Source organism: Lynx canadensis, chromosome A1, assembly GCF_007474595.2.
Source record: "Lynx canadensis isolate LIC74 chromosome A1, mLynCan4.pri.v2, whole genome shotgun sequence".
NCBI lineage: Eukaryota > Metazoa > Chordata > Mammalia > Carnivora > Felidae > Lynx > Lynx canadensis.
The window spans coordinates 7,412,970-7,432,256 of record NC_044303.2 but is presented as its reverse complement, the minus strand read 5'-3'; the positions used below and the strand labels follow the sequence as shown (position 1 = coordinate 7,432,256).

The following is a 19,287-nucleotide window of genomic DNA, read 5'->3' as shown; positions in this document are numbered from 1 at the left end:
GTAGCTAAGTCTTGTTAATAAAGTGTAAGCAAGAGGGGTGTAACTTTCCTCAAGTGTCACTAAAGGGAACTGTATGCATTATCTATTGTTGTAACAGCAAGTCAGCACACATTTGAAAGCTTAAAACGACACAAATTTATTATCTCCCAGTCTCCTTGGGTTAAATGCCCCCTTTGGCTCGCACAATTCTCTGCTCCAGGGTTCAGATGGTTAAAATTAAGTTGCTGGCCAAATGGGCTCTTCTAGGAAGGCTTTGGGAACAACTCAGGTTCTTGGCACAATGTAAGTGCTCATGTTGTAGGACTGAGGTCCCCATTTTCTTGCCAATTATCACCTGGCGGCACCCCTTAACTCCCAGAAGCCTCTCTCCAGTCCTTGCACCTGGGTCTCTACACCCTAGAGGTAGCAACAGCATATCAAATCCTCTCACACTTGGAAACTCTGACTCTCCCTTCTGCTGCATATCTTGGATTCCAAGCTAGAGGAAGTTCTCTGCTTTTAAGGGTTTATACGATCAGATTGGGCCTACCAGGTAATCTGGGATGATTTCCTTATTTTGAGGTTCCCTAATTTAACTACATCTGTAAAATCCCTTTTGCCCTGTTACAGAACATATTTACAGGTTCAAGGGATTACGGGGGGGACATCTTTCAGTGATCAAGGGCTTCCCCTCCCTTGTTTCTTTCCTGCTGCTGCTCAGAAAGTGGGGGTCATAGCTGGAGTGTCGTATGGGACAGTGAAATTAGGGCCACAATTTAGGGGTAGCGGAAAGAGAAGCCAACGTAGCCTGAGTCCCAGACAACTCTGGAGCAATAGTCCAGTCCTCGATTATCTACCTCCAGACTCCCATGTAGGAGGGAAATTAACTTCATTCATCAGCCACTGCTATTTGTGGTTTCTATCGGTCACTGCCAGAGGTAGCCAATACACTAACATCTGAGGAAATGGCTCGTTAAGGAGGTCCTGGGATGATCACCTATTCTTGGGGGCCTAGGGACCCCTGAACAAATTTCACCTAAAGATTTTTTATTTTTGTCATCTCTACACCCAACATGGGGCTTGAACCAATCATCAGACTATCCCTAAGTTAGATAAACATGTGTGCTGTGGGATGCCTGGGCAGCTCAGTCAGTTGAGCACCTGACTCTTGATTTTGGCTCAGGTCGTAGGATCGAGCCCCGCGTCAGGCTCTGCTCTGAGTGTGGAGACTGCTTGAGATTCTCCCTTTTTCTCCCTCTGCCCCTTCCCCCATCCATGCTTGTTCTCTCTCGCTCTCAAATTAAAAAAAAATTATAAACAAATGTGTCCTTTACACATAAAGCTAGCTGAATTTGGGCATCAGTCAGTGTGGCTGGCTTTGCCTCTGTGTTTTATAGAGTTGTTGGCCTATTTTCTCCCACTGGTCAGCACCAATGTGACTTTTCAGGCCAGACACTGTTATGAGAAGCCAGGAGAAGATCCAGCTACCCCTATCAGGGGAAGATCTGAGGACATCCGGGAAAAGGGACACCTCTACTTTGGGTCACTGTTGTTGCCTCCTCTGGGCTCCACTGTCCCTGCTTTAGTGGGACAAGAAAGACCTCAGCTTCGAGGGGCGCCTGGGTGGCTCGGTCGGTTAAGCGTCCAACTTCAGCTCAGGTCATGATCTCGCGGTTCGTGGGTTCGAGCCCCGCGTCGGGCTCTGTGCTGACAGCTCAGCTCTTCTCATACAGTATTCTGTTTCACCCTCACGACAATCACATGGGATGGGATTATCCCTCATTCACAGGTGAGTTGACAGGCTCAAAGGGATTAAGTTATTTGCCCTATTTCAGAAGGGTAGTAAATAGTGGAGGCAGAACTAGAAGTTAAACCCTACCCAGGGTGCTGAGAAACAGCACTTTAAATTTCCAGATCTGTCCAGGGAGCCTTCGCTTTCTCCTCCGTTGGACCCATGGGGCATTGATGACAAAAGCCAGCATGAAAGTTGGCTTGTGCTTTTCCCAAATCTGTTTGTTTGTATCTTTGTGAGAGGGCCCCTTCATCCAGAGGAGGGATAATCTACTCTGCTACACTTCTGACCTAGAAAATTAGTCTTTCAACATTAAATGGAGAAAAGCCATGCATTTACTATTGCAATAAATTCAGTTATCTAGTATTTTCACCTAAAAAACATCTTGGAGATTATTTTGTACATTTTATTGGGTTTCTTGAGCTATGGAAGGGGGAACAGCTCCATGGGATATATCGATTTCAAACTGGCAGTGTTTTCACACATATCTAGAAATGTGAAGCTTCTGGATTTTTCAGGGCATGTATAAATAGGATAATTTTTCAAGCTCTTAGGACTTGGAGATGACTCACTGAGGATTCAAGAAAACACTAGAATTTATTCAGGTGATATAAATTACTCGCAGCAGGGGTGCCTGGGTGGCTCAGTCGGTTGGGCGGCCGACTTCGGCTCAGGTCATGATCTCGTGGTCCATGAGTTCGAGCCCCGCGTCGGGCTCTGTGCTGACAGCTCAGAGTCTGGAGCCTGTTTCGGATTCTGTGTCTCCCTCTCTCTGACCCTCCCCCATTCATGCTCTGTCTCTATCTCAAAAATAAATAAACGTTAAAAAATTTTTTTAAATTACTCACAGCAAAAAATACTGTAATAATTTTTATATGTGTAAATAATATGTGTAATACTGTAATAATTTTTACATGTGCATCACTGGAGGTAGAGTTGTGTGTGTTCTATAATGCGAAAAAGAATCTGATGATATAGCATATATTTAAGGTGTCCATATGGTCTGTGTTTAGGGAACGACTCCAAGCAAGTCAACTTAAAGTTGACTTATAAAATATCACTTAAGGTTTGAGCTATCTATCCTTTCAAAAGCAATGGCATCGGGGCGCCTGGGTGGGGCAGTCGGTTAAGCGTCCGACTTCAGCCAGGTCACGATCTCGCGGTCCGTGAGTTCGAGCCCCGCGTCGGGCTCTGGGCTGATGGCTCAGAGCCTGGAGCCTGTTTCCGATTCTGTGTCTCCCTCTCTCTCTGCCCCTCGCCTGTTTATGCTCTGTCTCTCTCTGTCCCAAAAATAAATAGACGTTGAAAAAAAAAAAGCCATGGCATCTTATGTAGAGAGAAAAATAATTTTGATGAAAAAAAGGAATAAAATTTTATTGTGCCCAATCTAGCTCCTGATACATAAATACAGCATACTTGAATATGGGGACTTGGCGTTGACAGGTTACCAGACCCATTTCAGCCAGCCACTTTCACTCTTAAAACAGTTACTGCTAGCAGAACTTGACCTCCGTGTCCTACCCAGATGTTTCCTACCCAGAGTTGCCTGCAGCTCAGTTCCCCCTGCTCAAGCTGTCCCCAAGTAGCAATCTCCTGAAGGCTGGCTGCCAGCTTAGAGGCTATATATCACTCCTAGTCAATTCCTCTGAAGGGAAGTCTTTCTGCTTCCCGCTGCCCTGCCTCAGTTTCCCTTTGGATCTACCCCCCCCCCCAATTTAGCTTGCCAGAAGGGGTTTGAGTAAAATTTGATTTCAGTGTCAACCCAGAAATTCCCTCTTCTGATCCTCTTAACTACTTGGTTTTCAGAAGAGTTCCTAGATGATGCTGTTGAAGTACGGAAGACCTTAGTCGTACATTTTTTTCTTAGAAGGAAAAAATAATAGTTCCTTATAGTTTAGTAGTCAGCTCCCACCAAGCTTCCAAGCTGTGTACTTCTCAAGACTGCTTTTCCTGCTTTCAAACATTGCGTCAACACAAAGAATTGAGACCGTTACCTGAGTGGATGGTTTTCAGCAGACACTTGGAAGATAGCTGTGCTGGGCAGAAAAAAACGAGTATAGAGGAGGGTGTCCCTGGTCCCCAGATACACATTGCCACCCACTTAAGACACTCTAACCATATGCACACAAACATACATAGGCATACTTAGGCAAAGATAGAGACTCACTCCAGGACACACAGCACACTGACGTAGACACAAAGATCTGGAGAGAAAGAGAAGAGGGGAGAGAGAATGAGGGAATGCGAATATAAGAACAGGCAGATTTCATCAACTCGAAAGGACACAGCAATGCTTTGATTTCATTCCAACTTAAATGCTTTGAACTGAATTCCTCGCAGAGGAGATGGCGAGGGCGACAGGGCTAGTATCAAGGGGGCTGAAATTAACGTGAGAGACCAAAACAGCCCTTGTGGTCCAAAAGGAGAACTTGGGGGAACTGAATAAGCTCCCATTTACTCAGGTAAGCTCACCAATAATCAGTTCAATCTCCATGACTGCAGACACCATCCGGAGAAGAGGTGATCCGACTTCTCTTTCAGAAATGCCCAGCGCGCAGTAAGAGCCCCAAAACTGTTGCTGAATGCAATTGGGCACCGGTCCCGGATCGAAAGGTGCAAGCGAGTGACAGACAGCAAGCCTGTTAAAAACCACAGGCACAGCCTGAAAATCATCACCAACCGTCAGATGTTGGTATTGCATGGCACGAGTTTTAGCTTTTAAGGTGAGAACTTCTTCGAGAAACTGTCAGGAAACCTACAGGAAGAGCTGTATCTCAGAAGGAAAGGAGATTTTTGTTTGCCGTGCACTCTTTCTGGCATTGCGCGACTGCGGCACTCTTCGCGAGGAGTCCCGAAGCTTCGGCCCCTGCTGCGTCGCGGGCGTGCTTTCCGGGGTTCTCCACCGCAACGCCCACTCTCTCGGTGGCTTAGAGAGAGGAGGGGAGGAAGTCGGTGTCGGGGGGAGGAAGTCCGTGCTGAATTTTCCGAATCCCAGGACGGGCGCTTTTGACACAGCTGGGAGCCCTGCTGCAGAAGTAGGAGCGCCGGGGAGCGCTCCTTTTGGCCCCACCAGCGCGGAGCGGCGCTCCATCAACCTCGGGTAGTAGATTCCAGAAGCGCAGGGGGATGGCTGGGCTTGTGGCTCCAGGTTGCATGCCCGTCGGGGGTCTGCCTTGACGGGCGTGGAGGTGCAGGCGGGCGCTCCTGGGCTTGTCTGCGCCCCGAGCAGAGCCCCGCGGTCCCGGTTCCTGGAGCGCACTCCGCTCGCCTGGCGGGCGCGCACTTGCGCGCGGAACTGCGTACGGCTCTCCCGAGCCCCGCTCGTCTTCCGCGCCGAGAACACTTGCCCTGAGGGCTTTCGAAGGCCACCCGTGCCTGTTTCCCGCAGGAGGGGGGCACGCCCAGCCAGAAGAGCAGAGGGAGGCTGACGGCCCCACCGGAGAGGCGGGTACCCGGGTCACCTCTGGAGTTCCGGGAGCTGGAGATCACTTGACTGGCAGAACGAAGCCCTTCTCAAGGCCCCGCTGGCTGGTTTTTGTTCTGTTTTGCTTTTTCCCAGCTCCAGGAAGGTCTCTCCTCACTCCAGAGACGAGGCTCTGTGCGGGGGCTTGGGCTTGGGGCTCCAAGCGCCCCGGCCCCTCCGGCCCACAGGTCGCCTCTAGTTGGCCAAGGGTGGCCACGCAGAGTCGGAGATTCACGCGTTGAGCCCCACGCGGGTCGCCCTCTGGGGCCTGACGTAGCCCCCCCCCGTGGCCAGAGGGGTCGGGACAAAGGCCCCCGCTCCGTTGGCGCCGCTCAGGTGGAGCGTCCAGGGGCACCCACGACCCGGGCGCCCGTTCCTCTTTCGTCCTCTCTTCCAGGCCCATCTGGCTAGCTGGGCTGCGCTCTTCGCTGCCTCCCCGGGGCCTCCCCGGAAGGCTGGCCTCTACCGGCAACATCACTGCGCCTCTGCCACTGCCCTCACTCCCACGGCGTGTACCGGCGACTGGGAGCCGGCTCGGGAATAAACACTCCAAAGACACGATCTCATTTAACCCCGTTAGGCGCCCATTTTATGGAAGAGGCAGTGGAGCATGAAGGGATTAGCTCAAAGCCACGCCGAATTTTATTTTCCGGAATTCGAGCCGCGGGCGCGGGGACTGGGGGACTTGAAAGCCGGAGTTCTTCCCCGCGGGCCGCACAGGCCCTGGCGGCGGGTCTCCGAGTCGCGGTGAGCGGCCCAGTTGCGCTTTCAGCGAAGCTTAGGGATCCCGCGCCCTGTCCTGGGCGGTTGGAGACCGCACGCCTGGCCCCGAGTCAGCACCTGCGCCCCCGGCCGCCCCGGCCCGCCCCCGGTGGCCCACACCTCTCCTCTCGCATCGGCGAGCCCTCCAGCCCGCGCGGAGAGGCCACGGTGCGGTCAGGACAGCGCGCGACATCGGGACGGGAGCCCCGGACAGGGAGGCGGGTTTGCTCGGGAGCCCTGGAGCCATCCCTGGCCTCCGAGGACCGGTCTCCGCGCCTCCACCGACCGGGCGGCTGAGCATCAGTTCAGCCAGTCCTCCCCACCCAGCGTCAGCTTCCCTCGTGTAAGATGGGGACCGTTTCACTTACCTGGCGAAGGTGGCTGTGGGAAAATCCAGAGTTTATTTATGAGGAAGGGAGTCGTAAAACTAGGAAGTGCCCGCTCGAGATCAGTGGTGACGCGAACAGGTCACATCATCAGCGACAGCGTGGGGATTTGTCAAAGGACAGGGGCTGCGAGGGCTGGCAGGAGACTCGAGAATCTCTGCAGCCAGAAGCTCCCGGGCTCGCTTCTCAAAAGAATGATGTTGCCAAAACGGTGATGGGGAAGGAGGACTCTTTCTAGGTAGTGAATTTAAACACTTTACAGGCATTCTTTGGTTTAAATCTCACAACTTGGCCATGTAGTGTTCACTTCCACCTTACAGATGCGGAAATCGAGGCACAGAGTAGTTGAATAATTTTATCAAGGTCATGAGTCAGTATTTGAGGGACCCCGGGTTTGAAGGCAGATTCGCTTCACTCCAGAGCCCAGGCACGTGTGGAGAAGCTTTGGGCGTGGTCATTGTCTCCCCAGTGAGACTTCTCACGGATGAGAAAGTTCCCCTTTCAGATCGACAGATTTCCTTTATTTTCTTTAAAAAATGTTTAAGTTTATTTTGAGGGAGAGGGAGCAAGTAGTGCGAGTGGGTAGGGGCGGAAAGAGGGGAGAGAGAGAATCCCAAACAGGCTCTGTGCTGTCAATGTGTGTGTGTGGGGGGGGGGGGTTGGGCTCAATCTCGGGAACCTGGAGATCATGACCTGAGCCAAAACCAAGTATCTGGGTGCTTAACCGACTGAGCCACCCAGGCGCCCCTCTGTGGATCTCCTTTAATTTGGAGGGGCGTTAGGACTCAAATTCTTTCTTTCAACAAACAAACAAAACAAAACAAAAACTAAGCCCTGCTGTCCCTCTGCAAAAGAAAATACTAGCAACAGTTCCTGGGAGTGAGCCGGTGCCCCCCAAAGGTGGGAGCACTCAGGTGCCCTTAGGTGCCCAGCTGCGGGAGGAGCAGGGTGGGCCCAGAGATTAGAAGCCTGCTAAATCAGGGCCTGTTTGCTCCTAATACAAGACACTGTCAACCTTGGGGCTCCAGGGGTGGAGACTCATGCAAAGCAACACTTCCTTCAGAAGAACCGCCGAGAGGGCCCTTGACCCAGACCTCTGTTTGGGGAGGCAAGAGACCCCGCCAAGGCCTTGGCCAGCTGAGAGTGTTTCCTTGGCTGCTGCGTGGCCCAGGATGGGCTGCTCTTGGTTCTGTGCCATGCACAGCCAGTGGCACTTAGAACCCCCCACGGGTCTGGGCTACACTGCCTGAGAAATTCATCTTCAGTAGTGACACAAGTTAAAAATGAAACCAAACCGAACATTCACCAGCTCATATGCTGCCCCAACCTCAAACCCAGACGTAGTACTTCTTAATTGCTCCTTTCCCCCTGGTTAGTGCCAAAAAATAAAAATAAAAACACGCTGCTTTAATTTTTGAAGTGAAATGGAATCGGTGCGTGGCAAAGGCCTGAGACAAAGTGAGGAAAATGAGTGTGCATCTCTTTTCCATGTGATCTGTATTTATTGATCCTTTTCCACAAACACCACCTGACCACGGGGCCCAGACCCTGAAGCAAGCAGCTGACCTGTTAGGCAACTTTAAAACTTTAAATAAAAATAATCAGTTTTCAAACTCCCCAACCACATACATTTCCATCATTTCTAAAGATGTGGAAATCAAGGGTCTCTGTAAATAGTTTCCAAGGTGGGCCGGGCCACGCTGCTTGCCTTTTGGATTAGCCTCCCTTGCCCTGAGACTGGGAAGCAAATCCACATAGATTTCGCTCCAAATATCTTCAGTTTAGTGAAGGCTCGGGGGCCATCTTTCTCCCCCAGTCCCTTGCTCTAGGCCCACCTCCACCTGTCTTCTCTGCAAGCATTGGACAGACTGGATGTGCAGGGACTCAGGCTCCCTTCTGCCCCAGCCCTGCTGTTGCCCAGCCATCCTTGTAAGATGTTCTGTTCTCTTCTTTGGAGGAAAGAGATGCGGATTGAAGGATAGGAGCCGGTGAGGTATGTGGCTATACTCAAAGGATTTTTAAAAAGTAAGAGGAAGTTGGGGAGGAGGAAGAGGCGGGAGGATTATTCTAATCCATGGGCATCAATTTCACTAGGTCTTTGAAGCCTTGGAGGTTTCCTCTCTGTCACTTCTAAGCATTAAGGCAGAAGCCCAAGTAAAACGGGCTGTTTGAGGGCAGATTAAGGCACTCCAGCTTGCCTGCGGTGTGTTGGGGGCGCATTGCAACTTGTGGTTTCTGTTGTTTTTTCTTGAGCTGGTTTCTCTAAAGAGGTCCACGGTTCTGGAGTGCTAGGAGCTGCACAGCAGCGGCAGGTGTCGCCGATCCGACAATATCACCCGGAGAGGCCCCAGATATTACAGAAAACCTCTCTTCTCCTTCCAGAAGGTCTGCTGGCATCTCCCCAAGGTGCCCCGATGGGCACAGGCACCCGAGAACGCGAGTTCTCCCCTTCTGTCTGGGGTGGCCTCCCCCCTTTGAACGGCCAGGGCTGGTTGTCCACACCCAGGGTCCTACTCCTGCTACCCTCCCCCCTTCTTCACCAGTGGTCAAAGCCTCCTGGCAAGGAGGAGCCCCCGTCTCTCACCGGGGTTCCTGTGGCCGCAGGGGCGCGACGCTGGAGGGCTGCGGCGACGCGCTAAGGCCAGGCGGCAGGCGGCCTTCTCGGGCGGCGGCGGGGACGGCCGGCGGCACAGCACCACCGGGGGGCAGCGGTGGCGGCAGCGCCAGCAGCTCTTCGCCCGAGGTCACTGCGCAGTCTTGCTCGGGTTCCTCATCCGCGCCACCCCCGGCCGCTGTCCCGCAGCTGCGCTTCTTGTCCTCCTCCTTTTTCCATTTCATGCGGCGGTTTTGGAACCAGATCTTGATGTGTCTCTCGGTCAAGTTCAGCATGACGGCCAGCTCCACCCTGCGCGGCCTCGAGATGTATTTGTTGAACAGGAACTCCTTCTCCAGCTCCAGCAGCTGCGCGCGAGTGTAGGCAGTGCGTGTCCGTTTGTTTTCCTCTGGCTCTGCAACATAGGCGCCGCCTGTGGGCGACAGGGCACGTGAGTGTGGTCCCTCGACCCCTGGCCCCACCCACGCAGCCCAACACTGAAGCCCCCATCCTGGGAGTCCTGGTCCTCCCAGCTGTTCCTGCCACCCAGCCTCAACTTCCTGTCCCAGAGCTCAGTCTGGCCTCAAGCGGACTTTCTCCAGTAAAGGTTCGCTTTTCTTGGAGGTCAAAGCTGTGCGGGGCTCTCAGGCTCTCTCTGGGAGCGGGCGGTGGGCTCTATGAATCGTGGCTCTTCCGGGGTTCACTCGGCCAGCGTTCGGGTTGATGGTGATTAAAATGCCCACAATAGTTATCCAAACGCACTCGATTCTACAAAGGCAATAAAGTGCCTTTAATATAAAACTTAACCCCCCCCCAGCTTTCTGATGGTCACCCACACAGTAAGAATACATTTCAGAGCACTACCCGTTTCACACACTGACACAGAACTGACCCCCCGAAAGTTCAGAACATAAAACCAAGCAATCTTTATCACATACGATACACCTAATTTTTCCCATTGTTTACTATTTTGTTTTTTTTAAAGGTCTCAGCTCAGTGAATTGATTTCACGACTAACTTGTAAGTAGTACAACCCTCAGTGTGAAAAAAGCCTTGAGCTAATAAAAACCCTGATCTTATGACATATATTGTTATATCTGACTATTATCTCTCTAGTAGTAATATTGTTATAATCATTCCCAACTCCAGAGCTGGTAAATTCTTCTACAATTGTTTTAACCTCTGCCCAGGCCCCTGCCCTGGAGGAGAAGGGAAACTATTCTGGGCCTGGAGGAACGTCCCTGTCAGCCCTGGCCTCTGTGTTCTGGGCCCCAAATGCTGGCAAAGGTGAGGGGAGCCTTGGGGTCCCGCTGGGAGCGGAGAGCCTCACACCGGACGGGGTTGGAGTCACAGGCTCTATTCAGCTCCTAGCCCAGGCCCAAGGAAGCAGCAGCTGGCCCACACGCCTGCTGTTCGTCGCTGTGCACCAGGCCCTGAACTTTTCCTTTTTCTGCCAGTACCGACTGCACCCCCAGGCGCAGACTTCGTCGAAGCTAAGTTTCACTAAACACTCTGGGAAGAGGCCTAAATCTGCTTGTTTTAGGGCGGAGTCTAAGATATTTCTCCTGTGACTGTTAGGAAGCCTTAGGCGATTGAAAAAGCTAGTGCTTCTGTTTGGAGGGGAGAGGGTTTAATTAGGTGAGAGAACCAGGCCCGCTCTCCCCCAGGCCAAAAGGAGGCGCCCAGAATCCAAGGCTTGGGCAGAAGTCAGCAGACAAGTCCCACTCCCTGGGGAGCATTTCCAGAGTCTTATGCTTCTAAGCTTTCCTTGGCATAGGAGAGAGGAGAGGGAGCCTTAAAGGAACGTTTAAAAAGGCCCTCTGAGGTTCTTAAATTCCATCCATAATCTCTTGGGACCACCCAAGGAGACCTATGCCCAGGAAGGCTTGGCAGGGGATGCCGGCGGGTGGCGCTACTTAAGAAGATGTCAAGAGCCCCCTGGGTCTGCGCCCTTCCCTAAGGCTCAGGGGGAGGCAGTTTAGGGGCAAGCCTGCCAGCAGGGCTGCTACAATTCATTTTTTTACGTCGTTTTCAAACGTTCCTACAGTATTGTTATTAGCATTCATATCTGTACTGCAAATGAGAACCCTCTGGTCACTTTACCCTTCCCAGGCGTTTGAAACCCCACAGGAGTGGACAGGCGAGTTCACACACGCTTGAAGCTCCGCTCCTTAGAGAGTTTCCCGGGAGGACCTCGAGGTCGCAGGAACACCCCAAAGGCAGCTTCCAGGCGAGGGGGGTCGGCCCCTTCTCCCTGAGCTGAGCTTGCAGCGGGTCAGAAAGCTCTGGCAAAGGGCTTTCCGGCCGGACTCTCCAACCCCAGGATGTTAGTTACCCTTTCAGGGTTTCCTCCACCCCAGGGCAAGGCGGCCGATTAACCAATAGCATTTACCGTCTGGCTCCCAGGGTCCGCCTGAGCCCAGGCGCCACCAGAGCAGGGGTCACACTCCGGGGGTGGGGAGGTGACCCCACTTTAGGCTTCGCTCGCCCTTCCCTCCCCCCCCCCCCGAGGAAGCTGCAAGGACGGCCGGGAACGTGGGAAACGCGCGTCCTTAGGTCCCACCCTGGTCGAAGGACGTGGTCCTTCCGCCTCCCAAGAATCCCGCGTTTCCCAAGACTCCCCGGCCTGCGGCGGCCGCCGCGCTGGGCCGCGTAAGGACGCAGTGGCGCGGGGCAGCGTCTGGCGCCCCCCTCGCCCCGGGCTGCGCGGTAGGTGGGGGAAGACTGCAGCCCAGCTGGGCCCTGTCCTGTCCCCGGACCCGCCCGGTCCTCGCCACTCAGCCTTCACGAAAAAGTGAGCTAAGGGAGAGGCGAGCCCCGGGCACCCCGGGCGAGCCCGGGCCCCGCCGGGGTCTGCGTCAGGCACGGGGAGGGGGGGCAGACGGGGCGCCGAGCCCCTTTCCCCCTGCCCCCGACTGCTGGAAGGAAAAGAAAAGTCAACTGTGCGCCATGCAGGTGTGACCAGGGGTGGCCGCGGCACGGAAGCGGTAGCAGCGTGTAGCGGCGCCCAGGCCGCGCCGGAACCTGCCGCCAGCTCCTGGCGGGGGAGGGGGCCTGGGGGCCGCTCCGCGTCTTCGCCTCCGGGCTCCGGGGAAGACCTTCTGCGACACGCGGGCGCCTAGGGCCGCGGGGACACGGGGCTCACGCCTCCCCCGGCACAGCTGTTGCAAGAAGGGCATTCCTTCTTCAGATTTACTTGCTGGGAAGCAGCGCGGGGAGACCCCCTTCGAACGTTTCTGCTTGCTCAGATAGCGCACCAGCATGGAAGACGCCTCTCCCAGCTCTGCCTGCCTCCAGCCTGAGCGGCCCGGCCTCGGCCTGGCGGTGAGTACCCCCTCCCCGCCCCCTCCCCTCCGCGCCGAACATCTTCGCGGGCTTGATGCAGTTCGTCTTCCCTGCTTTCCGGCATCCACTGAGCGCCCCCGAGACTGCCCGTCCCCTCTAATGACGGCTCCCGGGTGGGCTCAAGGCCACAGGGGCCCAGGACTCCAAAGGCACGCCCCGGCCCGGGTCGGGAGCATCCTAGGGTCTTGCTCGGCTTCCTAGACGCTCACGCCGTGGAGTCCTGGCCAGGTGGATCCCTCCAGTGGAGGAGGATCCCTCCGGAGGGTCAGAAGCCTGAGCTCAGCCGGGCCTTGGCTGGCTGGGGGAGCGCAGGCTGCTGGAGTTCAGCGTATAGATAGGGAAGGAAGGGTTTAAGCGCCCAGGAGGAGAGCTGAGTGGAAAAGACGCTCCAAAGGGGACCAGAAAGGCGCTTCTGCGCGGGATCGCCTCGTTGGCTCCCTGTGGAGTTTAGTCCGACCCTGGGTTGTCCATAGGGGCTGGGAACGCGAACCGGTCGAGGGTCTTGGGGAGCCCTTCAGCCGGGACGGGAGCCGGTGAGGGGACTAAGGGGATGAGGGGCCGGACTTACCTGCCCAGTGGCCCTTCCACGCGTGAGCCTTGGTAGACTTCATCCACGGGAAAGGCAGCTGGACGCGGCCGGGCTCCTCCAGGGCGCCTGGCTCGGCTCCATCCGGGAAGGGCCCGGCCGGAGGGTGGGGGAGCGCGAGCTGAGCTGGGAGGTGGTGGTGGACGTGCGCCACCGCGGTGTCGTCGGCGAGGGGGGGCACCTCGTACGGGGAGATGTCCGGGGGGCTGCCCTGCTCCAGCGCGCCCAGGGTCGCCGGGAACGGGGGCGGCGGCGGCGGCGGCGGCGGGGGCTGGCGGCCCATGTACAGACACGCAGGGGGACTGGCGCTGAACTCCGGCGCGGGGCCCCGCTGGTAGGCGCATGGGTCCTTGTAGAGCTGCGTAGCTACATAGTACTGCTCCTCGCCGTTCATGGCTGCTGCCCGGGTTTGGAAGCCGGAGCCGGGGAGTCGGAGCTGCGTGGCCCTCCCGCTCCCGGCGCCACCCCCGCTAGCTTTGACAGCTCGGCTCCGCTCCGCAAGGGGACCCGCCACCGGCGGGGACAGGCGGGCCGGCCGCAGCGCAATAGGCTCCGCGGTGCCCCACGTGGCTCAGCCCGGGGCCATTATTGGCCTGGCCGACTGCCTTAAGAAGCCAGGCCCAGGTACCCAAGAGCACCTGCATTTGCTTCAATTTTCTCTCTCAGCTGAGTTTCCCCGCGCACACCTGTAGGCCGAGCTGGCCGTGCGATCTGAAGTGGAGCGTTCGTGAAACTCTTCGAGCTTACGTTCAATCATAGAAACGTATATTTTTCATCATACTTTAAGTGGTCTATTTTCCTTGTTTGTTTGATAATATACACAAACACTAATTCATTAATGCAATTTATATAGATACATATGCCGAGGTTGTGCATTTGAACTTTTTTGTAACTGTTAGGGAGTACGATAAAAAAAAAAAAAGTTTGCAGACCCTAGCTCTATAGGAAGGACTTGGTCTTTTGTCTTATTTATGAAATTTGTACACGATCGCAATGATGTCAGTGAACTCACCCATAAAGACCCAGCATTCGTTGTATGTTTTTTTTAAATTTTTTAATGTTTATTTATTTTTGAGACAGAGGGAGACAGAGCATGAGCGGGGGAGGGGCAGAGAGAGAGAGGGAGACACAGAATCTGAAACAGGCTCCAGGCTCTGAGCTGTTGGCACAGAGCCTGATGTGGGGCTCGAACTCACGGACCGCGAGATCGTGACCTGAGCCGAAGTCGGCCGCCCAACCGACTGAGCCACCCAAGGCGCCCCTCCTTGTATGTTTTTAAACTGTGGCGTGCTCGGGGGACTTCCGGAGAGTAAACTGTAACTTCAGAATTGATCACAGTGGCATTTAATTTTTTTTTTTTTTTTGTAATTGAAGGGCATTATTAATTTTGATTTTGGGGAATTGGGGCTCCTTTGACCAACTCAGTGCAGTTTCCTAATGTGGCAGAAGGGGAAAGAATTAGCGTCCCCTCTTGTGGCTGGGAGGAGGGGACGGCGTTGGCACGGGGTTTCCAGATCCGCGATGGCTTCCCACGGATCCTGAGCCCCAGTCCGAGCCAGCTGAAGAACGTGTGTTCTGCGTCGGGTTGAAATAAGGCAGCGCTTCAAGAGAGGAGGGAAGTGTTTAGAAAAGAATTAAAAGCGCTGCCTTTTAATGACAGCGTCAGTCTGTGGCCTCCGCTGGGTAACTTCTGGGTGTCCTGCGGTCCTCACTTAAATAGGGCCTGAGTTTTTCCGACCGGATGATGCAGACTATCTCCGGGTCGCGGTGGCGCACAGGCCCCGGCCTGAGCATGAGCCGCGCATCCGACCCAGTTGCCCAGGGCGTCCTGGGTGGCCTGGGACGGGTCCTACCGAAAGGACCACAGTCCTCGAACCAACACGGAAGGTTTTAGAAAAACTGGCCACCTTTGCAGAAAAGCCTTGGCAAGAAGGAACGTGAACCACCGGGAACCAGTAAGGGAGAAACCACTGCAACCTGACTTTCCTAAAGCACAAACGACACCCAGCCCTTCACGAGGTAGATTGTAATGTATTTTCTCCTTGTGGAGATACCGGTGTTTTAAATGCGTACGGATCGAATGCGCTACTCAAACACGCTCATTTTCATCAAAAAGCAAAAGCCAGTTGGGAAGGGGGACTCCCCTGCAGGTTCCTTGCAACGTGCGATCCTGGTGCGGTCTCAGCATATGCGTTCAGAAGAGAGCTGGGCGCCAGGAGGTCCGCCCGTGGGTGGGGACGCGCGCCGCACCCGGCCTCCTTGCTGTCCCAGCTCTCAGGAAGGGCGGACTGGGGGAAGCCGGTGGGGGAGCGCGGGGGGAGTTCCGGCGATTTCTTCAGGGAAAAGGGCCACCTGCGGCCCTAGGGGCCGGGAGGGAAAGGCGGTGGGACCCGCGCGCCTAATCTCTGCGCGTCCGCGTCAATGAGTCCATTGTTCGCCGCGGCCGCGGAGGACCGGACGCTATCACCCGGCCGCGAGTGACCGCATCGATCAGCAGGCAGGGCCCGAGGGGGGTTGCCCGGCCGGGGCGTGTTGACCCTCGGAGATAATCTGCCAAGTCGCCGCGGGTTGACTTGGCGACGCGGTTATGAGCGGGCGGCGAGCTCCGCTTGGGACAAAGATCGGCCGCCTCCCCCCCCCTTCCGTCTCCCCCTCCAACACCCCTTTCTCCCCCTCCCCCCTCGGCTACCCCCTTTACTCCGGACTAAGCCCGCAGACCCCCCTTCTCCTCCTCCCCTGCTCCCCGCCTCGCCTGCCACCCCCGACCCACAGAGTGTTTATTTTGCACTTCTCGTCTAATTGCACATTTCTGTAAATTGGTCTCCATTTCGATGCTTCATTTGCTCGCATTTGGTATTTTTGCTCGGCCCTGCAGAAAGAAAAGAGGCGCTCAGCAGAAAGCAAATCCGTCCACCGAGCTCCGGGGCAAAAAACCGGCCACCCGGGGCCGAACACAACCTTGGGGAGAAGTGGGCGGGGGTGCTGGAGGCGGTCAGTGGAGGCGCCTTCTCGCTTTCACAATTCGCATTTTCTGCCGCTCGTGGCCCAGGAAACAAAAGTCCAACAGCCATTTATTACGGTGATGATTATTAGTTGGGACAAAGCTAACAGCGTTTTGGGACTGGCTAATTATGACGTGTGTCTAATTATAACCCATGTAGAAAACGCGCCCCGCGCCACCCTCCACCGAGCAAGAGCGTGTGTTGTATTTCTTCTGTGGATATCGCTCGTGGTATCATAAAAGCACCAGGTCCATTACAGGTGAAATGCGTTTCCGCTCCGAATCCCCGCTGCCCCTCTCGCCTCCCACAGGCCCCGGAGCGATACCGAGCCATTAGCCGAGCGCCTTCCCGAGCCATTTAACAGCAGCTCTTATGGATAAATAAACAAAAAAGGCTGTAAACCAATTATAGTGTGGACAGTGAAAAAGTCGTTTATTAGCAGGACGTCCTGATAGCCCTCGCAGATACTGGAGGTCCTCGCCTGCCCTTTCCCTTCTGGAGATAGTTTGTGCCCTGAAGAACACAGGTTACCTAGCTCTTGGTCAGTAGCTGAATCTTGCAAGCATGCCAAGGGCTGAATTTGACTTGGTGGTGAGGATTTTTCAGCCACTGTATTCTATTACTCAGGGGGAAAAAAAAATTGACGGACCTCACTTGACTCCAGAGACGTGTCCGTGATGAATTGGTGTGGAATTTACTTTATCGGAGCATAGTTGTTTTTATGATTAACTTGCTGTTGAAAATAAAAATTAAACTATATCCCGAGTGGAAATGCTGAAGCAAACGATGTGGTTGGTGTAGGTAACGAGAGAATACACGTTCCATAATTTACTTGGAAGTTTTGCACATTAGCCTTTACTTCGGTGGGGGCTGATGCTGGTTTTTTATTCCTCCAGGGCGAGTCCTTTCCCCCTCCCTCCTTCTCCTCGGGGTCTTCCTCAGAGTGTGGTGCCTAGGTCTGAGAGGGTCAAGGAAAACTCGTGCAGTAAAAAGAACCTCGGGCTTTGAATCAAAGGCTTCCCATGCGTTCGTGGGGCAAACCAGCACAAGTGTGGAGTTGAAACTATTTCCCAGAAAATTCAGCGCCATTGTGTAAATAAATGCGGCCTAAAAATGTAACTTAATGGGACGATTGTGTTGGCTATCGTTAGCGGGAGAGAGGAGTGGGAGGGGGCAGTATGGCAGACTCCATGTACCCCAGGACTGTGGACTGCTCGGTCCCTGCACGCGACTTGGTGCTTTCTCCCAGGAGTGGCCCTTGCAGCCCTTTCCTCGCGTTTGTGTTTAATCCTTCCGAGGCCTGGTTTACTTTGCAGCTGAAAGGAAAAGTGTGAAAGGAAGTTGGGATTCCAAAGCGTCTAAAGCCCCCTGCTTGCTCTCCCCCCCCACCCATCCCTGTGGCCCACTCTTGTAGTTCCCAGCCCTTGGGCCGGCTCTCCCCCAGGTTCCCACCTAAATTTAGGTGGCTCTACCACCTAAATAGTCAGTCTCCCCAAACCCCAGCCCTTGCCATTTTCCCATCTCTTCTTCATCCCCGGTAACCAGCTCCTTGCTTCCATTGAAATTCCCTTTTTTGCCCTCCGCCCCCCTCCCATCACTGTGTCCTGTGACTAATCCTTTGTTCTCCTGGGAACGTTTCCTCACCTCCAGGAGCCCAAAGGAGGGCTGACCCACATTTCCTGGTCATTCCAGCCTCCTTCCTGAACCATCCCGCAGTTCACATGGTTTATTAGTTAGAAGGACAAATCTTTTCAATAACATTTATTGATCCAGCAGCTATTACATAGCTTTTTATACGTGCCTGTCCACAAACTCCTTGGGTAACAGAAACTCAGTAGAAGAAATATGTTCTGGATTTGGTGTACCTGGAAAACTTAGGAGCCACACATACCCATCTTCCAAATTGCCCTTGCCCTGCACAAGCTGTGTGTTCCTTGGCAAGTTACGCAACTCTACTAAGCCTTTCTGTCCTTATTTGTAGAATAGAGACAAAGGACTGCCCCATAAAGTATACCCCTTGTATATAGTAATGATCACAGCAGGCTCAGGGCACAAGACACTCTTTCAAGTATTTTGCATATGTAAATCCTCACTAAAATCCCGTGAGGTAGGTACCATTATTCTCATTTTTCTGTGCAGGAAACTGAAACATAGAACTCGCCCAGAGTCACACACTGGATCCAAGCTGAGGAGGTCCGGCTTTAGAGTCCATTCTCTTGGATGTGACCCTATACTGTCTTGCGATGTAGTAAACAAGAAATTTTTTAATTTAATTTAATTTTATTTTTTTTTAATTTCTTTTAACATTTATTTATTTTTGAGACAGAGAGAGACAGAGCATGAACAGGGGAGGATCAGAGAGAGAGGGAGACACAGAATCTGAAACAGGCTCCAGGCTCTGAGCAGTCAGCACAGAGCCCGACGTGGGGCTCGAACTCACATACCGCAAGACCTGAGCCGAAGTCGGACGCTTAACCGACTGAGCCACCCAGGCGCCCCAACAAGAAATTTTTAAAATTATCTCTGTGAGAATTCAGTGAGGCAAAATGTCTAATGTTCTTGGCTCTTCACGGGCACTGAACAAATGGTCTTCTCTTCCTTTCTCGTCTAGCATTGCTTTTAGTGCAACTACAGGCGTTCAACTATTGGTCATTATTGCATCCAGAAGAATTGCAGAGCTGTTACCACAAGTCCATGTTTAAGGACCTGGTAGACCTAGAAAAGGTGTATTCAGAAACATTGTGTTTTAGGGAACATACTCCAAAGTGGGGCCCTGCTTTAAGTAGGGGAGGTGGGGGGCACTGGATGGCACTTGCTTCTGCCAGCCCCCAACAGGCCGCAGAGAGAGAAACAGGGACTTCTTTACATCCAGGGATCCAGGGAAGCCCTGAACAGAAGACTTGAAGGGGGTGAACGGATCACAGCTAAATATGCCGTAGCTATCCCAGTAGATGTGGAATCCAGCATCGAAGCAGTGTCTTATAGCCAGAGCCCCACCCCCGTGTTTTCCATGGTTCTTCCATTTCCAGGTTGGAGACGAAACTGTTAACATAAACTCAGAGGAAAACCTCAGATGGCTTGGGAGAGAAGGGAGCAGTTCTTGTGTGTGGGTCGGGGCAGTCCTGGAATCCTCCTCTCTTCCTGCTTTCTCCAGATGAGGAAGGTAGTCATGTGCAACCCTGGCCTTCTTCGTAAGGATGCAGAAACACGCCTGTCAAAGTGACTCCTCTGCATGTCCCCTGAATCTGAGACCCATGCAAAAGTGTTAAAATTAGAAATCTGTGGGGCTTAAAGCAGGGGAGTCAGCTCTGTCTAGGGCACGTGCATTCCCTCTCCTGCAGTGATGAGAGTAAAAGCAGATTGTGGTCTCAAATTCACT

General features: G+C 53.8%; 1 protein-coding gene across 1 annotated transcript; it reads right to left on the bottom strand.

The window, feature by feature from the left end:
• Positions 1 to 8,962: 8,962 nt before the first annotated feature.
• PDX1 (pancreatic and duodenal homeobox 1) lies at positions 8,963 to 13,362 on the bottom strand. Its single transcript, XM_030332876.1, has 2 exons — positions 12,889 to 13,362; positions 8,963 to 9,408 (listed from the first exon to the last, which is right to left on the bottom strand). Exons 1-2 carry the CDS (start codon positions 13,298 to 13,300, stop codon positions 8,963 to 8,965), a joined length of 858 nt encoding a protein of 285 aa, XP_030188736.1. The 5' UTR covers positions 13,301 to 13,362.
• Between the last annotated feature and the right edge of the window lie 5,925 nt (positions 13,363 to 19,287).

Bases quoted from the DNA above. Each gene is read 5' to 3' on its own strand.
- PDX1 (XM_030332876.1), bottom strand. From the start codon at position 13,300: ATGAACGGCGAGGAGCAGTACTATGTAGCTACGCAGCTCTACAAGGAC. The intron at 9,409-12,888 runs GTAAGTCCGGCC...TGTCGCCCACAG, and splicing joins GTGGAAGGGCCACTGGGCAG to GCGGCGCCTATGTTGCAGAG.